General features: G+C 34.6%; 1 protein-coding gene across 1 annotated transcript in view; it reads right to left on the bottom strand.

The window, feature by feature from the left end:
* GALC (galactosylceramidase) overlaps positions 1-26490 on the bottom strand; it is a 55919-nt gene that overhangs the window by 16317 nt on the left and 13112 nt on the right. The window contains exons 7-12 of the mRNA XM_023205387.1: positions 21807-21937; positions 14124-14279; positions 11261-11385; positions 9209-9336; positions 2192-2281; positions 1380-1466 (exon numbers count right to left, since the gene is read on the bottom strand). Coding sequence (XP_023061155.1) covers positions 1380-1466; positions 2192-2281; positions 9209-9336; positions 11261-11385; positions 14124-14279; positions 21807-21937 — 717 coding nt within the window. The remainder of the gene's footprint in view (positions 1-1379; positions 1467-2191; positions 2282-9208; positions 9337-11260; positions 11386-14123; positions 14280-21806; positions 21938-26490) is intronic.

Below are 26490 nucleotides of genomic sequence, written 5' to 3'. Positions count from 1 at the left end.
CTAAGCCCCGTGTGTGACCAATGGGAAACTCTCCCAATATCAAAGCTGCTCTATGCTAAATGTAGACCTCTGAAGACACTGGAATCCTTTGCATAATCACTGAAGGCATTAAATCTATGCCCATTTTATGAAATTTGAACCGGTTTTTCCTACTTTGAATTAAAGGAGTTATTATCCTTGTTTTAATGGTAAATTGATGATCAGATCTATGAAATACCTGATGTTATATTCAGGTTGAAGAATAACCCCAAATGGCATTATTTTTCTTATGGGGAAAATCAATTCTATTATGCTATTCCTAGCAATTTATTACACAAAAAGTAGGAACGTTTTTTTCAGAACTTAATATATAACAAGGTGTTTTATCACTATTAGTGACTAGTTGGTTATCAGAACATTGATAATAACCAGAAAAAGTGGTAGACTTGTGTCAATTAAGTGAAATAATGTGCTTGTTTGGGTCAATTCATTCTTCGAAACCTTTCCCCAGAAACCACCATGGATGAAGCACTGTGGGAAGCACCTGAGATATAAAGCTAAATAAGGCAAGGCTCAGTCTTCAAGGTGTCTTGTGGAGCAGGACAAGTGTTTAACTAGGTAAGTACATGGCCCCAGGTGAATATGAGCTAAGACTGGTGAGGAAGCTTCAGAGCAAGAGACACTCAAATTGAGTCTCAAAAGATGATAAAGATGAGGAGAAGTCATTCTATGCAAAGAAAACAGTATGCACAAAGTCACAGAGGTAAATCAACAAGCATGCTACGCTTTGAAAAATGTAAGTTTAGTCTGTGAAGAGAGGCCAGTTTAGTAGGACACACATCTAGGAAGAAGACCAGTCTTCTACCTCCTGGGAGGATAATGAGGGTCATGTGCTACACTAAGGAATGTGAACTTCTAAGAAAAGAATCACTGAGGTCATCTGAGCACCGTGGTCACAAAAATCAGATCTGCATTTTTGACATTTCACTCTGTAGCAATGTGATGGGTGACCTGGAAATTCAGACTGGAAAAACAAGAGGCAGTTTCTGAAATCCAGGAGAGAGATAATGAAGAATTGAAACAAGAAGTAACGGTGGTAACAGAGAATAAGGAGTGAGTAAGAGAAATTTGCAGATACAATCGTCTATATTTGACCACTGGTGGGATACAGAGGGTGACTGGGAAAGATAGAGAGTCTCAAATGGGACTTAAATTTCCGACCTGGGCAGTCAGGTGATGGCATCACCATCCACCAAGACAAACTAAATGTCTAAGAGCTGAACACATCTATAAACACACAAACTTATAAAAATAAAAATTATTAATTAATGCAATTTCTGTTCCCTTTTACTGTTTTACTGTTGTAATACCCAAAATACAACAATTTACTTTAAAATTACCCATAGAGAATCCAGCTGCTTAAAAAGAAATCTTTCGGATGTTTTTCCAAGTTTGGTATACCACACCTGTAGCTCTGGTATTTCACTCTGTAAAGAAAAGACAAAAAAGCATGGCTGAGTAATTCATCACATCCTCTTTGAGGATTTCCAAACTCAGTACCAGCAAGAATGTACCAATGACAATATTATCTCTATTTATCAGGAGAACCACCTCAAATATTAAATAATAATATTTTTAAAAATAGGAAAACATTGTTCAAGCAAATACTTTATTCTCTAAACACTAAAGAATTTTGGCAAATGATTAAAAAATCACAGTGTCTGCTTCAAAAACATTCATTACTGTACCTGTGTAAAAACCTTTACATTAAAATAACTTTCTGGTATTAAAAAACAATTCTTATGCCATTAGTAATCAGAAAGGGTACTGCAGTTTCTCAATTCAAACCTAACAATTCACAGAAATAACAAGTATCTGGTACTTTTTATAAATATTTTTGGCATAGTATACTGTAAATATCAATGCTTGAAAGTTCCCTAGACCATACAATGCTTCTATTACCAAGAACAACTTTCTGGCAAGTGACTTTTGTAAGTGTTCCTCAAAGTCACAGAGCATTTTACCTCCTACTGGCTTCTGTCCTGTTAGATTAAAGCAAGTCAGAAGATAGAAGACACCAGGGCCTCTGTCAATTCATATGCAAATTGTTAATAGTTCATAATATGAGGCTTCACTTAAGAATTACTGACCTGTGATAGAATATACAAATTCTTAAATCAAAACCAAAATAAAGTTAAACATATTTACTTACAAAAGATCCCTTAAGAACAAAGGTAGCAAATTGTTGTGACACATTGAAATAAGGAAGAAATGGCCGTATGCACTTAGAATGTTTATGACTCTGAAAAAAAAAAATCACATACATTATCCAAATGATGTATAAGCTACCTTAGGGGAAAAAAAGTTCAATAGTTAATGCCCAAGATTAACAGAAATTAACATACACTAGATAACAAATATGAGTTTATTTCATATTTTTAAAGACTTTCTTATAATATTATCTTTACTGAATGTGTATTGTATGTTCCTAGTCAAATGCAAAGGTCAGTGGCATTTCAACTGGATCAAATTTTGAATTCATAGCTAAACTGTAGAAACATATGGCAGGCAGATTAATTTTTTGTTATAACTGTTTTCCAACTAAAATACATCAAATAAAAAGCAAAAGCAAGGCTGTTTTCACTGAAAAGATATCTCTACACATAACTTTCATTCTCATGTAAGAAGTACAAAAAATATATATATATATAATGGATGTGTATATATATAGTATACATAGATATCAAATACACACTAAGGTCAGCTAAATATATGTAACATAGTTCTTACACTGCCATCATTTTTTACTAAATAGTCACTACTATGGGCTGGAATCAAAAGAAGTATGAGATATAATCCCTACTTTAAGAGATTCCACAGTCACAGAACACTTATTGTACACAGTTTTATTTCAGGCTTGGCAGACAATTAAAAAATTACTTCCATAATCAGAGATTTCAATACCTACCTCTTAGTAATTGATAGTACAACTAGATGGACAATCAGCAAGGATATAAGAGATTTGAACACTACCAAACAAAGTACCTTGACATCTATAAATGACTACATCTAGCAATAGCAGGATGCAAATTATTTTCAAGTGCACATGGAACATTGACCAAACTACACCATACTCTGATCCATGAAGCAAGTCCTCATAAATACAGGAAGATTCAAGTCACACAAAGTACTTTTTTAACCACAATAGAATTAAATCAGAAATGAATAACTGAAAACCTTCTGGAAAAGTAAAAAATATTTACAAACTATCAAATTTCTAAATAATCAATAGATCAAAGACAAAATAAAAAGAGAAATTAGAATTTTCAGCTTTATGAAAATGAAAACACAACATATCACAATTTGTGATATGCCACTAAAACAATACTTAGGAGGACATTTACAGTACTAAATACCTAGATTAGAAATCAAGAAAGGATTTGAGAGTTCAGCTTCTGTCTTGAGATACTAGAAAAATAGGAGCAAATTTTAAAAGATTATAAATTGGGTTCAGTGTATACTGCTTGGGTGATGAGTGCACCAAAATCTCACAAATCACCACTAAAGAACTTATGTAACCAAATACCACTTGTTCCCCAAAAAACTGTGGAAATAATTTTTTTTAAAAAAAAGGAAAAATAAAAATAAACAAAAAACCAAAATAAGCAAGGAAAATAATAATGAGCAAAGAAGAGTCAATTAAACAAAAACAAATTTAAAAACCACAAGAAAATAATAAAACCAAAAGCTGATCCTTTGAGAAGATCAAAACAGTTGAAAACCTAGCCAGACTAATAAAAGATCAGGTTGACAGAACGCATACATTTCAACAATAAGAAAGGTGACATCACTAGAGATTAGAGATTTACCTAAGGGGAGAGGCAAGGCATGAAATAGCTTCAAACCTTTTCTTAAAGGAATTGATATTTGACACAGAGCATAGAGACGTTTAAGACTAATGTTGCTCTAAAATATAATGGAGGTTTTGGTGAAAAGAAAATAAGAGACCAGTAGCTTCACTATAGGCATAAGCTAAACCACAGCCCAGCCTAGCATCCTGTTGAGAAACAAAAAAAAAGAAAAAAGAAAAAGAAAAAAAGTGACAGTTAAAAAAAAAAAAAATCTCCTGTGGTCAGAAGAAAACTGAAACACTAACCTCAAACCACCTCTGAAAATGAGCTGGAATTTAATTGGATCAATCTTTGCAACAATTTAAGCCGCCAGGGCATTGTTCAAAACAATACAGAAATCCACCAGCAGTTAGTGTAACTTATAGTGAGGTGTGATCAAGGAACCAGACAGAGTCCTGGAAAAACCAATGTCATCCCAGGGTGACTGTGGATATGCCCAAAGCCACATTCTCCAAGGAGCAACATTTCAGGCTTTACCGTGTGTATGGGGGGAGAGGGAGGGAACAGACTGAACTAAAATACTCTGGCAAATCACTAAATAAATAAATAAACAACAACAAGCCTTAAGCGGGAGAGGATCAATGCCCAGAGTTGCTAGTATATATTATACGTGAGTTGCTACCATATATTATATATAAGATCCAGTTTCCAACAACACACAAAAAAGTAAGACATTCAAAGGAATAGGCATTATTTCATTCTTTTCTATGGCTGGAGTATTTTATGGTATATATATATATACCATATATATATATATATAGCATGAAAATATATATATATATATTTCCTTTAATCCACTCATCAGTTGATGGGCACTTAGGTAGATTCCATATCTTTCAATTGTGAACTGTGCTACAACAAACATATGTGTGCAGGCGACTTTTTGATACAATGACTTCTTTTCTTTTGGGTAGATACCCAGTAGTGGGTTTGCAGGAATGAATGGTAGATCAATCTACTTTAGTTCTTTGATAAATCTCCACACTGTTTTCCATATAGGTTGTACTAACTTACATTCTCACCAGCAGTGGATAAGCACTCTCTTTTCACCACATGCATGCCAACATCTATTGTTTTTTGACGTTTCTTAATGGCCATTCTGGCTGGCGTAAGGTGGTATCTCATTGTGGTTCTAATTTGCATTTCCCTGATGATTAGTGATGTTGAGCATTTTTTCCATCTGTTTTTTGGCTATTTGTATATCTTCTTTTGAGAAATGTCTATTCATGTCACCTGCCACATTTTAATGGGATTTGTACTTTGCTTGCTGGTTTGAGTTCCTCATAGATTCTGGATGCTAGTCTTTTGTCAGATGCATAATTTGTAAATGGCTTCTCCCATTCCGTAGGTTGTCTGTTTACTCCCTTTGCGGAAGCTTTTTAGTTTAATTAGGTCCCATTTATTTATTTTTATTTTGCTGCATTTGCTTTTGCGGTCTTAGTCATAAATTATTTGCCTAGGTCAATGTACAGAATAATTTTTCCTAGATTTTCTTCTAGAATTTTCATGGTTTCAGGTCTTAGATTGAAGCCTTTAATCCATCTTGAGTGAATTTCTGTATATGTTGAGGTGAGAGGTAGGGATGCAGTTTCATTATTCTATATGTTGCTATCCAATTTTCCCAGCACCATTTATTAAATAGGATGTCCTTTCCCTAAATTTATATTTTTGAATGCTTTGTCAAAGATCAGTTGGTTTTAAGTATTTGGTTTTATCTTTGGGTTCTCTATTCTGCTCTATTGATATATGACTGCTAGACCTGATAAACGAATTCAGGAAAGTTTCACGTTACAAAATCAATGTACACAAATAATGTGCATAAATCAGCAGCACTGCTATATACCAATAATGACAAAGCTGAGAATCAAATCAATAATTCAATCTCTTTTAGAATAGCTACAAAAAATATATAAGAATATACTTTACCAAGAACCAATAGTTCTAAAAGGAGAACTATTATACAAAACACTACTGAAAGAAACAATAGATGATGCAACAAATGGAAATACATCCCATGCTCATGGATTAGAAAAATCAATATTGTGAAAATGTTACCACAATGCCCAAAGCAATCTACATACTCAGTGTAATTCCTACCAAAATACCAACATCATCTTTCACAGAATTAGAAAAAACAATCCTAAAATTCATATGGAACCAAAAAATGAATCCAAACAGCCAAAGCAATCCTAAACAAAAAGAACAATCTGAAGGCATCACATTATCTAACTTCAAATTATACTACAAGGCTATAGTAACCAAAACAGCATGTTATTGGTTTAAAAACATAAATTTATATATAAAGTAACAACGTCCTACTGAGTTTGCATCATGCAGTGTTGTGAGATGTGTGCTAATAATAGAAAAAAAAGGGGAAAGGGAACAGACCAACAAGGGAATTCAGCATAATCTACTGGAATTTGGTTAGTTTAAATCTGAAGTGAGTCCAGTAAGTTAAGATGTATATGGTAAGCCCTAGAATAATCACTAAAAGATAACTCACAAAAATATAGTGAATAATTAATATTGTTAACACGGCCGCACTACCCAAAGCAATCTATAGATTTAATGCAATCTGTATCAAAATGCCAAGGACATTCTTCACATAAATAGAAAACACAACCATAAAATTTATATAGGAACACAGAAGACCACAAACAGCCAATGCAACCCTGAGCAAAAAGAACAAAGCTGAAGGCATCACACTACCTGACTTCAAAATATACTAAAAGGCTATAGTAACTATTAATAAAACAGCATGGTTTTGGCATAAAAGCAGACACACAGACAAATGGAACAGAATAGAAAGTCCAGAAATAAATTCATGCCCTATGACCAACTAATTTTCAACAAAGGTGCCAAGAATACACACTGGGAAAAAGGACAGTCTCTTCAATAAACAGCACTGGGAAAAATGGACAGCCACATGTAGAAGAATGAAACTGGACCCCTATACCTCTCACAATATACACAAGTCAACTCAAAATTGATTACATACTTAAATATAAAACCCGAAACTATGAAACTAGAAAAAAACAAAGGGAAAGTGCTTTATGACAATGAGCTGGGCAAGAATTTTTTTAAATAAGACCTCAAAAGCACAGACAAAGCAACAGACAAACAACAACAAACAAAAGGATTACATCAAACTGAAAAGCTTTTGCACATAGTTACCATGTGACCCACTCCTACATATATACCGAAGAGAACTGAAAACACGTCCACAGAAAAACTTGTACACACATGTTAATCCACATCATTAGTCCTAACAGCCATGAAGGGGTTCAAGACACACTGCCCCCAAATATTTTAAAGTGAAGTAATCTGAGAAAAATGCAGAAGCAGGAAGTTTACTCTCTGACCTTCTCCTTTCTCCTCTGAAGCAGGTTGTAAGACCCTCATTCAACAGGTGCTCTCCCTATATTCCTTATCTCTGAAGACAGTTTCTGGTGAAGATGAGATGCCTACTCACTCTACGAGCCTGCAGATGAGATCCTGAGACATGGACAAAAAGCTGGCAGAAAGCTAAGAATTCTCACCAAGTCCTGCTCTTCTGGGTCTCTGCCTGAAGTACTCGATTAAGAGAAGACAATTAAAAACAAACAAACAAAAAAAAAAACTTCTTAAAAACAAACAAACAAAAAAAAACTTCTCATCCCTCCCTCTCCAAATTCAGACTAGCAGAAGAAAAACATTTGTTTGGTTTGTGACTCTTATATAAATTTAGTTTTGGGTACTCATTACCTGTAGATCCCTTCCCTCCCAGGGTCAGCTATTGCTTTCCTATTTGTCTCATTTTGTGCACTGAGAACCTGGCTTGACTTCACACCTGTCAGGGATGTGTGAGCTGTCAGTTTTGCGTATGCAGGCAGCCAACTTCAAGGTGGGGGCCCCAAGAGTATAACCGTATAACCGGACAAAAATGTGATTTGCACTCCATTTGCAGCTAGTTTACCAACTACTGTCAGCTCTGACGGGGAGTGAGGAGTAGGGAGGTTATCTGGGTCTTTCTTTTGACTATCCTTGGGAGTGGTTCTAGGTCTTTGGAGGATCACTTCTCAGCCTTTTATTTAAAAAATTTTAGCCATGAGTCACAAAACATAGCACACAACTTGTATTTACATGGAAATACATAAGCATACAGACAGATACCAAGATCTTGTGGCTTTTATTTTAAAAATTTTAGCCAGGAGTCATAAAACATAGCACACAACTCACTGATTTATACAAAACAGTCGGCTCTCACCCCTTCTCCGTGATCAAGTGTAGATTTTGGGAGGGCTGCATCTTTTTACACCCTCTTTTGAGAATCCTCTTCATCCATGGTAAGACATAAAAGGCTTATTGGGTTGCGTTGTGAGTCACTTAATAGATACCTTTGGTTTAAAAAATCAATACTGCCAGGAATATTTACTGTTTGTCCTGGCTCAAACCTGATGGTAGGCTATTTGAAAGAATTTTTTTTAAGAGTCTATGGTCAGGAGTTGGACAAACTGTAGGCTGACATTCAGAACCTGATATGATACACATACACACACACACACACACATTTTTTAAGGTTACTCTGTTCTCTGTTTTGGATCTTACTTCTCCCATGGGAACTTAATTGCTAGAAATCCTTCTTCACATAAGCCCTGCTGACTATATGCACTTCCCATTCTGTTTACCTCCTTCTTGTTGGAACTTAATTCACCTCTTTGGGAAGCTCGAGATCTCCCCAAACTGGTACCTCTAAGACTTCTTCTCTCCATTTGCTTCTGCTTCTCCATCCACCTTTTTTCACCTTCATTCTTTCATTCAGTTCTCTTGAATCCTTGATATGTCCACCTTCAAGCTCCTACCTCTTCCCATGCCTCTGTCCACCTGTCAGACCTATTCCCTTCCTACTCAAGCCCCTCAATCATCTGAATTTTAAGCTCCTTGCTCTCAACAGACTTAAGGTCTCCCCAAAACAACCCAAAACAACCTGAGGATGAAAAAGGAAAAAGTCACAGCCTCCATAAGATGACATATCGGGGCAAGGGAAGGTCGTGAAGGTCTTCTCCACAAATATTGGTAAATAGGTAACCTTAATTTTGTCCCAATTGCCAGAAACAAAGTGGAGAAAAGATGAGAGCCGACTATTTTGTATAAATCAGTGAGTTGTGTGCTACGTTTTACGACTCATGGCTAAAATTTTTTAAGTAAAAGCCGTAAGATCTTGGCATCTGTCTGTATGTTTGTGTATTTACATGTAAAAAAAGCATTCAGTTTTGTATAATGTTATTTTTCCAATAGTAAAGAAGTGAGTTAACCCAATAGCAACAACAAAAGTTTACCATGGTTTCAATGATGATGGTGAGGTTCCCTAAGCCATCAGTCAGAGCTACATAGCTTCCTCCTTTCTCTAAATGGCCAACTGTCTTCAGGTAATACCAGCCAGGTTGAGTAAACTGAGTGGTATGAGCTATAGAAAAACAAAGTTTGAAATAAGATAAAAATGGCAATAATAGTATTTCTTTTGGAAAAAAAAAAAAAGCTGTATATCAGTTTGGGTCTGATTGATTCAAACAAGCTATTTTCTATTTTGGAGGAATGTATCTGTCAACCTCGTGTTTAAATTTTTAAATAATTAATCTAGATAAATGAAACAATTGCAAGAAGATTCCCGGAATGATAGGTAAAAATAAATGAACCTGTCAGTTCAAGAATATGATCAGTCTTTTTTTCAAGAACACAATAGTTATTCCCCCGCAACCTTAGTTCCTCACTATTTAACCCATCCTAAAATAGCTACCAATAAAAAGGTTAAAAAAAGTTAATAATGAATTTCAGAAACTAACTTTATGGTTTCAAACATATTTATTTCCACCACATGTACATTTATTGGTCACCTCCTAAGCTCGTCCTGAAAATGCACTAAGCAATATACCATGTCCCAACCCTTGGAAAAGTCACAACATTAAGAGCATTAGTTCATCTAGATAATGTGGGGCCAACAATTTCAACATTCAAGGGGCTGATATACAAGTCTAACCTTAATTTTCTCATATAATTCTCAATATTAGAATATACAAGTTTAATATATAAGTCTAACCTTAATTTTCTCATATTGTTGGGAGGACAATTTAAGGAGTTTAGAATAATATCATGATTACATGATTAATATGATTACAAATCTGTCTTAGGAGAGCACAACTAAAAGGGAAAACCACCAAATTTAAGTTTAAAATAAAAACAAATTCACTCCAAATTCATAATTTTCTTCTGAAAGGATTTTACCTTTAAAGAAATTAGCTTTTTAGAAAGATTGTTAGGATTTTTAAACAAAGTGGTCATAAATGTTTAATATTTTACCAAAAAAAACTGCAGAAAAAATTTCAACATTATTCAGCAACAGATTTTGTTATTTTGTTTAAATTATATTCACTATTAGTATGGTTATATCTCTTCATGAAAAAGTAACACTATGCCATGCATCCCTGCATAATCTCAACTTCCCTTGTGACTAAGGAATGATACTGTACCGAAACTTTTGTATTTCAATAAAAAATGGATGTATTATCTATAGCCCTGCTCATTGTCTCTGAGCTATGTAAATTATGTCTTGTCTGGTAGAAATTTAATTAATTTCTTCCCTGTTGTGGGAAACCCAACTTACCACCATTGACAATTCATCTCCAATTCCCTTACACTACAAAAATGTGTGCTATGTTGACTTTTCATTTGAACTGTTTCTAACATCTGCCATCTGCCAGGATCCTTCGTATCATATGGGTAACATAAAATCTTCAGTATATGCTCATTTGAAATCTTTATAAGCTTTATATTGTTACCTATTTTGAAATTTACCTTTTCACAACCCACATTTCACAGATTTAGGGAACAATATAAAGCCATATTTCACATAACTTTCATATTTACTTAATTCATTTGATGATTCAATAAATATAGTATTTTTAATCATCTACCTTTGATTTTGCTAGCATACTATTCTAATTGAAACTATATTAATATAAAAGAACAAAGTGTCTCCAAAGCTAATCTTAAGACTTCTAGATACTCTGTTTACAAATACATAATTTTATTAGCAATTATCATCATTTGTAATTATATCCTTAGATGATTATTAATTTCTGTCTCTATCGCTACACAGCTCTTCCTTTCCCTCTCTCTCTCCTCCTCTCCTACACTTTTCTAAAAGCCTGGTCTTACAATAATCAGAGAGTAGTCTAGTTACCCAAAATATTCTTATAAAACACTGGCAAATCTTGCTTAGATCACATACTTAAAACACGCATAGACACACAGTTTATATAATCTTCTCTAAGTGTTTTTCTGTTGTCTCTTAGAGAAGAATTTAGGGAGTGAGAGATGGAACTGAACCATACCTGACACCCAGACAGGAGATTCTACCACGTAGTGACCACTCCATGGCTCCTGGGCTGTCATCAACCCGCATCTCCCATAAGGCAACTGTTCATAGTAACTAGCCACTAAATTCCATGCGATTGTGCTAAAAGATGTGTTTGATAAAAAAGAAACACCAAGACAACTTGTGATAAAAATGTAAATGTCTAAAAATCTGGAGTAAAAAGACTTTATCATAGTAATACACATCTGTGTAAATGACAATAAAAGGATCACCCAAAATAAGAAAATTTATTCACATTTTGAAAAATCCAGTGTTGGGTACATTTTAATATTTTTAATGGTGAATCACATGATAAAAAATACAAATGTATTATGTGCAAGATTTCTACTGGAAAGTGGTATAGCCAGAAGACAAATCATGCCTTACTAGTACCCGACACATCACAAATTTGAGTCAAATACAAATAAAGGCTTTGTGCATACCTACTTTCAACAGTCAGCCTTCTTAATGCCCCAGTTTCATGACATAATTTTTATGAACTTGACTCTGAACTGTTCCAAAGTTTTACAATTGAGAATTCTTAGAGTCAGACTGCCTGGGTTTAAACCATGGTTTCACCACTTAACCTCTCTGTAAAATGAGGATAATAATTACATCTCTCTCATGTGAGTTTGTAAGGATTAAATGTACTAATGCATAGGAAGAGTACAGAACAAGGTCTGGGCTGTAGTATTGCTATTAAATATGATTCCACTTCATCTACAAGTAGTAGTTGGATCCAACTGCTGATCTGCTTTGTGGCCCATTTTTCTCAGATGATCAGGCCCTAACAGTCAGGACTAGCAGGTGCTAACCCCTAAAACTTTGACTCTCTGGTTCTCAGGAAATCCAAGGGCAAAATGGAAGTTCTTGACTTGGTATTGTTGAGTCTCTCACAGATTAAAAAAGCACAGAGCTTACCCACAGAATTTTATTTTTTTTATCAAGTCCTCATCCAGCATTAACAAACAGACTGACATTCTTAGCAAATCAAAGCCTTCTAATTCTATCAATACAAAGTAGAACTAATAGTCCTAATTTTCAAAACACCTTACTATTAGTGAATATTTTAAGTTCTTGTAATTTTGCCCATGGTTTGCAAGATGCGTTGTATCCTTTCTGGCTATGATAGATGTATCACTCAAGACAAGCTTTCTGGAGGGCATTTTGTAAAATACATACAAAACTCTTCAAAATCTATATATCTCTGACCACTCCATTTCTAAGAATACAGCCTAAGAAAATAGTCATGGGTATGTACAAATATATTGGTATACAATTGATGATTTCAGTTTGTACAAAGCTATTAATTAAAACAGAGACAACTTCCAATTCTAAAAAGAGGAGAATATTCAATAAGGAATAATATATTTTCCACATCAGTGTTTCCCCACTTGTGTGGCATCAGAATCACTTGGGGACACTGACTAGATGGACAGAACCCCAGGAGCCTTCCCTGTAGATTCTCATTCACAATGTCTGGGCAGCTGCCAAGGAGAAGGTATAACAAGTGTCTCACGTGCTTCTTAAGGCAAGTTTGGGAAATGGTGCTTTATGTAACAGAATATTTTAAAATGCATTTACAGCATTAAAAATGATGAAGTAGAAATATAGGTAAATGTGAGAAAAAGTTCCTAATGTCATGTCAAGTGAAAAGCAGTTTTTTAAACAGATTCTATAGTATGGTCTCAATTTTGTATTAAAAATGTATACATGCCAATATAAAATAGGAGGACATTCACTAAAATTGTTAAGGATAGTTAGCTCTGGATCATAAGACTGTAGGTAGGTGATTTTGCTTCTTTCTTTGTACCTATCTTCAGTTTTCTAAATTCTCTGCCATGAAGATGCCTTACCTTAAGACCAACTTAAGTTATAACCAAACTTTCCTTAAGTATCTTTTCTTTCACAAAGAGAAGAAAAAGAACAAATACAATATATAGCAACCTATATTAATATCACGATAAATATATAAATATTGGTTTGCTTTTGTTCTATTTTTCAGAACAAAAAAGAACAAAATTTAAGAACAAAATGTGGTTCATTGTTTAGAAAGCTAATTGCAATCTATTCACAATTAAAGTGTTTTTCAAAGCATTTAAGAAATGGTTCCCTTAGGAATATAAAAAGTTGTGTTCTCCCTTAAGAACATCTGTTTTTAAACAAAAGATTACACACATTAAGTGATGCCATGAGGAATCAATCAGACAGGCTGGGAAGCAGACAGTCCACAAGACAATCAGCCTGGTCTTTTCAATGGATCACTGTCATCAAAAATGAGGAATAAGGAAGCTACTCTAGATTAAAGCAGACTTGAGGGACGTAACTTTTAAATGCAATATGTGTGTGTTTGACTATTCCTTTTCTTAAAAAAAGCTACAAATGACATTCTGGGGGAACAATTAGGAAAATGTGAATATAGACTGAGTATTAAAAACACTCTCATGTATGAAAAAATGATACTGTGATCATGTAGAAGAATATCCTTATGTTTTGGAGACACACGCTAAAATATTTAGAGATAAAGTGTCCTTACATATACTATTTACTATATAATTATTAAAAATATATGTAGCTTGTCAAAAATCAGAGAGCTGCATGTATTTTGCTACATATAAATTATACCTCAATAAACCAGACTTTATTTAATAGAGACCATATTCAAATACAGAAAATTAGATGTAGATTAAGTACAGGTATAAAAATAGAGGATGCTAACAAGGCAAAATGTTTACAATCATTGAATCTAGGCTGGGAGAATAAGGAAGTCCACTTTTTTCTAACTCTTGTGTTTTAAAATTTTTTGTGATAAAAACTCTAAAAGATTTTTAATAACTTACGAAGTCATATAGCCATTGACATAATTCTGATTTAAAATGCGACCCCAGCAGCCTGCACCCGTGTCACTATTTAAAGTGCTAAAGTCTTCAGAAGACCAAAGCTTCTTCCCAGTCAACCTTGCATCTTTTACTGAATGGGTTCCAGGATAATGAGCCCTAGAAAAAAAAAAGGGTGGGAGTCAATAACAAAAGGTCACAATGTGGCACTTATATACATACATATTTGTTGAGTGTATAAAAACACAAGTCTTCTCCAAGGTTTTCTATTTTAAAACAGTTGGGTAGCTTCCAGGTAGGTAATGGATGTAAGCATCTGTTTTATGCCCTTCTGTCTCAGCATGCCATTAAAATGACAGCAAATAAAACAAAAGGGGATAAACCTACAACAGCATACCGGATAGGAAGGAAAATCATCAACAGATAGGAAATTTCAGTCTATTTCTGGAACTCACAAAGTGGATGGAAGCATGTTGAAGAATAGAGGAAGCAGAGAGGGCCACAGCCTAGAACACCCCAAGAGGAGAATGAAGTAAAGATAAGATTCAGACTTCCCAGGGGAAGCTAAGGAGCTTGGGGCAATAGTAAATGAGTGAGGAGGAGGCCAAAAATAAGATTAGTGAAACCTTTATATAAAGTAGTACTCTCCCCTCTACTCCTGTCCTTAGAACACAGAAAGATAGCTTGGCATTTACTCCCAGGCCAAAAACAAAACAAAACAAAACAAAAATCAATACCCACAAATGGTTATTTCTTGAATAAAAAGAATAAACTACCTTGGGAAAACTAGAAATTACTGTATCAGAGCAGAGGTGGCTCTCAACCCAGATGATTTTTGTCCCTGGAGGGAATATTTGGCACTATATGGAGACATTTTTTCAACTGTCTCACCTGGGGTCGAGGATATTTGCTACTGGCATCTAGTGAAGAGAGGCCAAAAATGCTGCTAAACATCCTACAATGCATAGGACCAACCCCTACAACAAAAAAATTGGTCATTAAAAGTATCAATAGTGCAGCAGGTGAGAAACTGCCCCAGAAAATGAATGCCTCCTTCATCCTATCATTCGATGGGAGGGGTGTCAGTCAGTGGAAGTATAAATGTATATTCATTACTGCAAGAGTAAAATACTCCCATAATGATGACTGTGGAAGTACTGATTATAAGAATAAAGACAATTAATAAATTTTAAATAGAAAATAGAAAATAGATTGACAATCCAATAAGAGAGCACACTAGCTAAATAACTGTAGGAATAAGGGCATCTACTTTTTAGTTTAACAATTATTTATAAAAAAAAAATACAAGCAAAATAATGGAGATTAAGTTATACCATAATTCTAATCTTTGTAGTTTGGTATAGTAGTATTTATAACATCAAAAAAATGATTGTGAATACTTGTGTTATTTTTTAGTTATTTAATTCCATTTTAGATCACAAATCTTTTAGTAAAAAAATCCTATTTGGTAATTCTTTATACCTAGTGAAGATGAATTAGGGCACAATATCAATTTGGCATTCCAGGATTTCATGAGTAAGAAAATAATATACAATATATACTGGAGAACATAAAAAGAAGTATTAGAGAAAAACGAGGTTCCACTAAGATTTTACTGAGTCACTAAACTCAGGTGAAAAGAGGCATCTATTCAGTATTGCAAATCTACACTACAAAGATACCAACAGAAATCTAGCATCTAACAGGGTTAAGCAATCATTGTTCTGGCACTATAACACCCAACCTGAAAAATCTGGCTACTAGTCTTTTAACTAATATAAATTCAAAAAACTACATTTTTAGATTTACTCTTCTATCCCACAACTTCATTCTGTTTCCATGAAATTCAGCTTTGTTACCTCAGCCAAATGTTAATTTTTAATACTCATCTAGTTGTCATCCAGCTGTCGAGTTGCCAAATGTATGTTTGGTGTATTTGGTTAAAATATATTTCTATATTAAAGAAAATCCTGGAAAGTAATATGCTAGCATGTTACCAATAAGCAGTAGATGTTAGGATTATGAGTAAATTCTATCTTTATACTTTTCTACGTTTTCCAAAGTTTCTATAATGAGCATATTATATTTATAAAATGAAAAAGTAACTTTACTGAAGTTATAGGAATAGGTGGTATATCCTTCATTCAGAAAATGAAACTGTTACTACATTCAAAACCCAAATGATTTATTACATGATCTGAGCAAAGAAAGGCAGAACTAATACTAAAATCTGGGTCTTTCTCCATGTATATATTTATTCCTAGTGCAACAAAACGTAAAGGCTCTTTAAGAATATAACTTTTTAATGTACATAAGCTGGCAAACATTCTCCATCATTTCATAGCATTATTTTTCAAACTTCAATTACAGACAAAATTAAGATCATTGAAAGTAAACCAACTTCATAGTTTATCCTAACAGAGGAACATATTTGTACTTTAAAAAATTAGAATTTTTGGCCAAGGCAGAACATGACAGCAGGCCAGTTTCTGAAGCTCCTCAGTACTCCTCCTGAAATCAAACAGACCAACCAGATAAGGGAAAGGAAAAACAGATAACACTGCCATCAAACCAGGTGACAGGGACTCTCCCCAGGAGCCTCACAGCATCAGAAATGGCCCAGGATCAGCAGATGGTATATGGAAACTGGAAGTGAAAGGGGACTGGCTGGTACTCACACAGAAGGAGCAGACCCTATCCTAAGTGGGAGAACAGAAGACCAACTCAGGAAGATGGGAACATCTTCACAGGCTTGAAGTTAGGGGAGAATGCTCAAAACAGTGAATTCACTAGGAGATCAAACCCAATACCGTAAGAGTTCAAACCAGATTTGTCCAGTAGAAATATAATATGAACCACACATACATTATCATTTTAAATTGTCTAGCAGCCACATTAAAAACCAGCAAAGGTCTTTACCACAATAAAACACATCAATGAAAAAAATTTAATTTAATTTACAAAGCAGAAAAACATGGAGAACATAATTTTAATGATATATTTAACCCAATATACCCAAAATATTATCATGTAGCATGTAATCAGTGTAAAACCACTGTAAATAATATTTTTATATTCAATTTTCAAAACCCAGTGTGTATTTTATACTTATAACACACCTAAACTCAAACAAGCCACATTTCAAGTGCTTCCTAAACATACGTGTCTAGTGGCTACTGTATTGAACAACACAGGTTTAAGCAATAACAATTTCAGGAGAAGGTAGCAAATAATGAGGAATGACAGAGCTTCATCATGAAAATAAGCTGTTTGAAGTAGAATCCAAGTTGAATAAGGCAGGAACACTTCGTGTAAAGGAGAACAACTTTCAGTCAGTAAGAATGGGGCCCAGCAGAAATAGACTCTAGAAAGTACTGTAACTGTAAAACAAAAATCTTCAGATATAGCATAGGCCAAATATAACATGAAAAGTCTTCAGATATAGCACAGGCCAAGCACAACATGAATGAGGCAGGAAGGAATAGTCTCCCTGTGAAGACGTGAGCCAAGAAATATCTCCTGAACAAAATTCCAACAGCCAAAAATTGGAAACAGTCTAAACGACCATTAAAAAATAATACACAAATAAGTTGTAGTATACTACACTTAGCATCCAACAATTGGATGCTAAACAATAAATATGAACTACCTCTATATATAACAACATGCATTCATCTCATTTATATAATATTGACTGAAATAACAGCTACTATAACATGCCATTTAAATAAAGTTTTTAAACCAGCAAAATTAGTCCACGGTGTTAGAGGTCAGATTAGTAGTTATCTTTAAGGCAAAAACAGAGGTTAATGATTAGAAAGATTTCCAAGGAAAAATCTTTCCAAGAGGAGATATCAATAACCAAGCTTCTTGGGCACTGATAGTTTTCTGGGTAGTGGTTACATAGGTATGTTCACTTTGTGATAATTCATTAAGCTATAATCTGATGATTTTTGCACTTTTATGTATGTATGTTTGTATGCTATACTTCAATTAAAAATTTGTTAAAGATGAATTGTTAGCGATATAGGAAATTAAAATGAGAGAATTATAGAAGAATTATTTTAAAGAACACATTTTAGAAATGAAGGCTAAACTAGAAGGAACATTAGAGAGAACAGACACTGTGGAAAACACAGTAAGGAATATAGAATAGTAAGGATAAAATAATAGAAAACGTAAATAAAGAGGTAGAGAAAAATTCAGAGAAATACAAAATAAAGGCTATGCAAATAAGAGCAAGATGTATAACTGGGACATCAAAAAAGAAAACCAAAGTAATGGAGTGGAATAATGATTTAGCTTATAACTTAAGTAAACCTTACTAAGAAAATATTTAAATATAGACATTAAGAGAGCATATACTATATATCTGGAAATGGGTAAAGTGTATACAACAACTAAACTTTAAAGATGAATAAAAATATTATTTGGACATGAAGGAATTGTGTCAAGTTACTTATAAGGAAAAGGAAATATCTCTGGAGTCAAAATTCTCAATAGCAATGTTTTATGTAAATAACCAATGGAGCAAATTTTGTGATACTCAAGGATTAAAAAAGGATTATATCCAGTCAAACTGTCCTTCAGGTATAAAGGTCATAGATAAACATCAATAAACATCTAAACACATGAAGAAATATTGTCTCCATTAGCACTTTCTGAGACATTTAATAGATAATTACACTTCTGACATCTAAGAAACTGAGGGAGAAACTTCGGCAAAAGACTTGAAGGTGAGCATTTAATATGTTTAATGGTAGAGCTAGATTAAAAGAAATAGTAATTAAATTATATATAAATATTACACACTTGGCTAAAGTACAATTAATATAGCTACATGAAATAGGACAAGAGGGAAAGAAGGTGAAATGTAAACTAAGTTTGCAGATTATCTGGCAGTAAACAGTTAAAACTTGTAGCTGTCAAATCAATATAGTAGAAGCTTAAGTTCATGTAAGTTCATGTAAGAGTACAAAAATTAAAACTAAGATAATTCTAGTAATTAAAATTCCATGGTAGGGGAGAAAAGGAGAGGAAGAAGTTATCAAATAATTGTAGTATTGCTCATAGTAAACCAACAGACAATAACTAAATGAAGAGGAAACCAAGAGTATTAGTATGAAGCAGTTCCTCAGCCTCAGCACTATTAATATTTTGGGCTGGATCATTTTGTGTTATGGGAAAAATATCCAGTGTACTAAAGGATATTTAGAAACATTCGTGGCCTCCATCCATCGGATTCCAGTGGCACCACCGTACCTATTTGTGGCAATTAAAAAAAATATTTCCAGGCATTGCCAAATGTCCCCCTGGGAGGCAAAATTATTCTCAGTTGAAAATACTTGTATAAATCAGTATAAATATAATTGATAGAACAAAAAACAAAACTTGCTAAATAACAAAAGAAACATCTCCTTAAATAAGTGCAAAGTAAACAAATCACATAGCAGAATAGCTTGTATTAGTACATGGAGAGTATAAATTATTCAATAACAAAAGACAACAAAATAGCATAGAAAACACAAACATCAGTTATATTTAAAAATGAGTTTAACTCATTGATTAAAATATAAAGATTTTCAGAGGAGCTTTAAAAAAGCAAAATCTAACTCTATGCTATTTGCAAGCAATGCACATAAAAGAAAATGGCCTCGAAAGGTAAAGAATAAAAGGGCAAAAATATATTAGGCAAATCCTAATGAAAAAGAAAGCAGGGATCTCTTAATCACACAGAAAGCAGAATTCAGGCCAAGAAGCTTTAAACAAGACAAAGAATGGCATTTTCTAATGATAAGAAATAAATCATAATGAAGATATACATTCATCAGTATTTATGTACCAAATAACAAAGCAGAAGCTTCCACACAGCAAAATCTGCCTAAGATTGAAAGGAGAAACAGACCTCACTAACGCAAGGAAACAAACACACCTGGTAGCCCTGAACAGTTCAAGTGGACGAAATAGTTAAGATCCAAACACCTGAACAATATAATCAAAAAGGTAGATGGTATAAACTCAATTCTGTATCCTAATAAAGAATACATCTCAATAAGTCAAAATATGCTCTTGAGATAGTCAAGAAAAATGTGAAAGTTTTTTTCAGATTTTTAGAAATAAGCTCCTAAGAAATTTCCCCCAAAATTGTAAATAATACATTTGGTATTAAATGGCCACAATGCAATAAAATTAGAAATTAATGATAAAACAGCCCTATGAGATAAAACTAAGGCAGTACTCAGAGGAAAATTCATTACATTAAAATACCCATATCAATAAAAAATGAAGTACATATCCAAGTCCTTCATGAAGACATAGTAAAACCCATACTTTCACTTAATATTAAGAAAATACATTTAGATGAACACAACTTTGTTTTCCTTCAAGATTTCAACTATTTATGAAAGTTTTAACAACAGCAAAACTTTAATTTTAATTTCAATGTATAAAATGTTTAAATATAATGAAGAAATTTTATTTATCTTGCAAAAAAAAATTAAGCCTAAATCTAACCTAACTACACCTTCACCAATTTCAAAAACCATTGAAAAAGGAGAGATGAGCAAGTTATTAAATGTAGGGGTGAAATCAGTAAAATCCAGACTGACACAAAGTTTATAAGACAAACAATCCTATTCTTCAACAAATTAAAAAGAAAGAAGAGCAAGAACCTATAGAACAGATTTAAATATCAACCAATCAAAAGGTATGAATTTTAAATGGATCCAGATTCAATCAAAGAAAACTATAAAATAATAATAATGGATATTTAATATAAAAAACTATTACATTTTAGGTATAATAATGGTATTGTTTATGGTAAGTAGAAAAATAATCCTTATCTTTGGAGACACACAGTAATATTTTTATGGAAGAACTAATGTCTGGGATTTCTTTCAAAGTAATGTAGGCAGGAAGGGAAGAGGAGTAGATAGACGCATGGATGAAGAACTGGCCATGGGTTCACAGTTCGGAGGCTGAGTGGTAAGAACAAAGATATTCACTGTATTATTCTGCCTATTTTTGTGTACATTCAAAATTATTCATTAAAAAAATAAAGCATATGGAGAGATCAATCAATGTTCACACTGGATAAAGAACAAATTCTACACACATACATACACACACACACACACATATTCTATTTTTCAAATGTTTATATCCTGTGTCACGGTAGGAAAAATGTAAATTCACTTTTTTAAAAAAATGAACTCAATGAGGTCAGGGCCCAGAGGGCTAAAAGGCAGAAATGGAATAAGGGGTAGGGGTCAAAACTATACTACTAAGAAGGCATGACAAAAGTTATCATCAGTGACCATAATGAACCACTTACAAAAGTGTTCATGTAAGAACTTCCAGCCACAGAATATCTGAGAGTTAGAAATTAATTTCACAACTTTGCCTTTATAATTTCTAAAATTAAATACAGGTATTACTCTGCCCCTTAATCTAAAACAAAGCTCTGTTTTATGATTCCAAACATCAATATATTTTTTAAAAGTTATCAATACATGTTTGTCACAGAAAGATCCTAAAATACATTTAAAAGAGAAAGTAATGGACCATGAGCCATGCATGCTTCAGATAAGTAAATACAGGACAGCTACCTTCTGAGAATGTAATCAAATGGGGAGAACGGAGCAAGCAATTAGAAACTGCTAGTTTTCCAAGTAAAACATGCCTTACCCTATAACATCAACCACCTTGAAGAGTTCGGCATCAAGTAGCATGGCTGCAGAGATGGACTCCCAGAGATTATCACTTGCTATGATTTTCACTCGCTGGAGACCTTGAGAGTTCAGCATTTTTCTTAATATCTTTTGGAGTAATAAACAGAAAATACAAAAGGATACAAATGGATTTTTAGCTGTTGAATTTATGATCAAGATAAAGTATCTTTACAAATCAGCAATCTGGATAATAGCTTTTTTGTTGTTGTTTTTCTCAGACAGAGGCTCACTCTGTCGCCCAGGCTGGAGTGGCAGGATCTCAGCTCACTGCAACCTCTGTCTCTCAGGCTCCAATGATTCTCCTGCCTCAGCCTCCTGAGTAAAAGGGATTACAGGCACGCGCCACCACACCCAGCTAATTTTGGTATTTTTTAACAGAGACAGAGTTTCACCATGTTGGCCAGGTTGCTCTTGAACTCCTGACCTCATGGATGATCATTTCAATACTATATTTTCTCAATAGAAACATGCCTCCTACGGAAAATAAAAGCATTATCATTAAGATAACCTACTTCACTAGGAATGTAAAAAGAAAAAAAACACAAGGGGTAAAACGTTTTAGAGGATTTTCACTTTAACTTTAAAATTACATTTAACCATAGAAATATGCAGGGGAAAAGAAACAAAAATAATCAAGTAGTACTACCCTGAAATAACCACTATTATTTTGCTATGCATTCTTCCAGGAAGTTTCCTATGCAGACACAATAATAAAATGGGTAACATATTAATCATACCATTTGGCAAAATGCTTTAACTTATCATTTTAAGTATTTTCCAATGTCTTCAAATATTCTGCCATTATTAAACAGGAGAGGACGTAAAATTTACCTGTAGGACTGTCCAGCCACAAAATTAAAAGTAACAAGATAAATTCTAACGGGAAATAAAATCAAACAAACAGCACCTATTTTAGTACTCAATACTTGGACCCCAAGAAGACTCTAAAAGAAGTATGAGATGGAGTCCTCACCCTTAGATGGCAAACACACTCAACAGGACACCAACACTAACAGGACGTACTAGAAAATCAAAGGGAAAGTAACATACCAAAACGTATGGATTGCCTATATGTAAATCAAGAGCAGAGAAAAGGAGACATCATTTTACTCAGGATTAGGAAGATCAGATTTCATACCATAAGCAGTTCTTGATGAATGGATACAAATAAACCCACCACTATACCCCCAAGGACTCGGAAATCTCTGGCACATAGCAGCAGATGCCCAATACTACTGGTTGAAGAAATTAAGAAAGAACAAAGAATTTCACAAGCTCTCTCTTCACATTCCAACTTCTCTGACCTAGGGGAATTTCCAATTAATGTGCTCTTTTAAGATGCAAATAATAAAAGCTCCAATTAAATTCATGGTAATACTTTTCAACAGATGGTTTCTTAAAACAGATATATTATAGGATTTTAGAAAACGTGGTGAAAATTAGAGGTGGCAATCTAATTTCATCTTTCAAACTAGATCAGTTGAGTCCTACGACACCCTAGAAGCAGCATGAACAGATCCTTCATAGCAAACCAAGACCAACTCTCAAGATTAAGTAGGATTGAGAATCTCTATCCCTGTAGCAGGAGATCAATCCTGAATTTCATCACCCTGAAGTTCTTTCTTTTTTTTGAGATGGGAGTTTCGCTCTTGTTGCCCAGGCTGGGGTATGATGGCGCGATCTTGGCCCACTGCAACCTCTGCCTCCCAGGTTCAGCAATTCTCCTGCCTCAGCCTCTCGAGTAGCTGGAATCCCAGCCAGGCACCATGCCTGGCTAATTTTGTATTTTTAGTAGAGATGGGGGTTTTTCCATGTTGGTCAGGCTGGTCTCGAACTCCCGACCCCAGGTGATCCACCCGCCTTGGCCTTCCAAAGTGCTGGGATTGCAGGCGTGAGCCACTGAGCCCCGCCTCTTTCTTCTTACAGAGAAGAGGAAGAGCAACTTAGTCAAATTTGCATTTTTCACTATGGATGGATCTAGTCTTTCTAGTCCTAGTCCTAGAAAATCCCAGTAAGACTGCTTACTTTTTTATACAGTGTATTTGAATAACATTCCAAAATTTGCAAGTCTCATGCTATGATTTCTAAATAAGTTTCCATCCCAAAGTCATCATGAATAGCAGCATTCTTTTGAGCAGTTTTATCTAACATATTTTCAGATTATGTTTTTGTTCTGGAACTTTCTCCTCCAAAAAAAAGCTTAAATAGAAGCTCTCTATAAGATAAATGGAAAGGAACTTCTTCTGGTTGAACTGAATGAAGGTCCAAAGACCCATACTTCCATTTCCATCCACTATCCTCAGATCCTAGATGAGATTTTCTAGACACAATTTAGAAAACTTAAGAACACCACTGAAAACCAGGATAAATCATAAATACTAGTAGCAAAAAACAAAAACAAACAAAAAAAACTTTAAAGAAACAATACCCTTGTCATCTTTATATAAATTGCTCCTTTTGTATTATATTTATTTCTGCTATTAAAAACAAATGGGCAGAGCTTGCAGTGAGCCCAGATCTCGCAACCGCACTCCAGCCTGGGTGACTGAGCAAGACTCTATCTCAAAAAAAAAAAAAAAGAAAAGGAAAAAAAAAAAATCTTTATTCTTTCCAGGGGTCATCTTATTATCCCAAAAAGAATGTATATTCATTAAAATTATCCAATCTGAGCACCTACATTCATCTGTCATTACTGAACTCTTTGTGATAGGCATTTCTTTTTTTTTTTAGACGAGTCTCGCTCTTTTTGCCCTGGCTGGAGTTGCAATGGCGCGATCTCGGCTCACTGAAACCTCTGTCTCCCAGGTTCAAGCGATTTTTCTGCCTCAGCCTCCCAAGTAGCTGGGATTACAAGCATCTGCCACCATGCCCAGCTAATGTTTTGAATTTTTAGTGGACACAGGGTTTCACCACCATGTTGGTCAGGCTGGTCTCAAACTCCTGACCTCAGGTGATCCAGCGCTTCAGCCTCCCAAAGTGCTGGGATTACAGGCGTGAGCCACTGCACCTGGCCTGCAATAGGCATTTCAACAAACGGAACACAGATCCCAATAAAATCTTGCTGGAAAAAAATGGCAAACACAAAGTAAAAAGGTTTTGTATCCTGAGAGATTTTACTGCAGGAAAACTAAAGGTTCAGAGAAAAGGAAATGAAGTCTGAAGTGTCTGAAACACTGAAAATGTGTTTTAGAGCAACAGTTAGTCTTTCAAACCAGGTTAGTTGAATTAGAATGCACTGGAGTCAGCAACAGATTCTTAATAGTAAAAAAGTTAAAATAAAATAAAATACAGCCCTGGCTTATTTCATTAGTTTAAAAGAAAATGGAAACTAATACTTTTAATGCTTCCTTCAAATGAACACAAGAGAGACACATGTATAATCACAAGAAAATAAAACATAAGCTTTGAAATGTCAAATTTGGGTATTTAAAAAGTTCATCACCTTTCACTATGAAGATACTGTAGCAATGCCATCCACCTGATTACAGAGTTATCCTCTATACATGCACCAACTTGACTTCTGCTCTGTCCACTGACTGCTCTTATCAGACCTGTGCTCACAGCAGACATGACTTTCCACTTACAATCCCTGTGCTCCAATCTTATTAGTAGCTCCACTGCCCCATCTCCCCAACCCATTCTGCTCCCACCAGCACACTCTCACCAGCATACTTCAGCCTGGAATTGACCTTGAGTTACCTAGTTCTGGCTGCAACAGATCTTCTCAATCTATGCCTTCTTCACCCCTACAACTACAGATTAATTAAAATATGCTATTACTGGCTGGGTGCGGTGGCTCATGCCTGTAATCCCAACACTTTGGGAGGCCAAGGCAGGTGGATTACAAGGTCAGGAATTCAAGACCAGCCTGGCCAAGATGGTGAATTCCCATCTCTACTAAAAATACAAAAAAAATTAGCCGGGCGTGGTGCCAGGCGCCTGTAATCCCAGCTACTCAGCAGGCTGAGGCAGAGAATTGCTTGAACCCGGGAGGCAGAGGTTGCAGTGAGCCAAGATGGTGCCATTGCACTCCAGCCTGGGTGACAGAGCGAGACTCCGTCTCAAAAAAAAAAAAAGCCATTATTCCAGTGAATACTTCAGCTTACTGATGGGGGTCAGTGCCCCCACTCTTCCTCTGTTGTTTAAACCATCTTTCATGACTTGTTTTTCTCCCATATCCCTTTACCTCTCAATCTTCAGTTCTTTGCACATGCTATGCCCCTCCTTAGCAACCTGGAGAGTTCCCATCCATCCCTTCTTGAACATTCAAATTATACATCACCTCCTCTAAAAGACTTCCCAATCAACCCAGGCAGAGTTGTCATCTCCTCTGTGTGCCTTCTAAGAACTGTAGGTATATATCTGACTCTATACCACCCTCCCCAATACAAAAAATCCTTTTGGGCAGAAAACCACATTCTCTATCCTTATAACCATATGCACAATGCCTGACAAACTAGTGTTGAGCAAATAAATGCTCTATGATTAACTGAATGAAGATATGAAAGAAATGTATTGAACCTTATCTACTTAAGAACATAAAACACCCAATTTAAAGAAATTTTTTTCTATAAACATGCATGTGCAAGTATCTTTTTTGTATAATGACTTCTTTGCCTCTGGGTAGATACCCAGTAGCA

This window comes from Piliocolobus tephrosceles, chromosome 6 (assembly GCF_002776525.5).
Source record: "Piliocolobus tephrosceles isolate RC106 chromosome 6, ASM277652v3, whole genome shotgun sequence".
Lineage (NCBI taxonomy): Eukaryota > Metazoa > Chordata > Mammalia > Primates > Cercopithecidae > Piliocolobus > Piliocolobus tephrosceles.
Note: the sequence above shows the minus strand (reverse complement) of the source record. Positions and strands in the feature narration are given on the sequence as shown.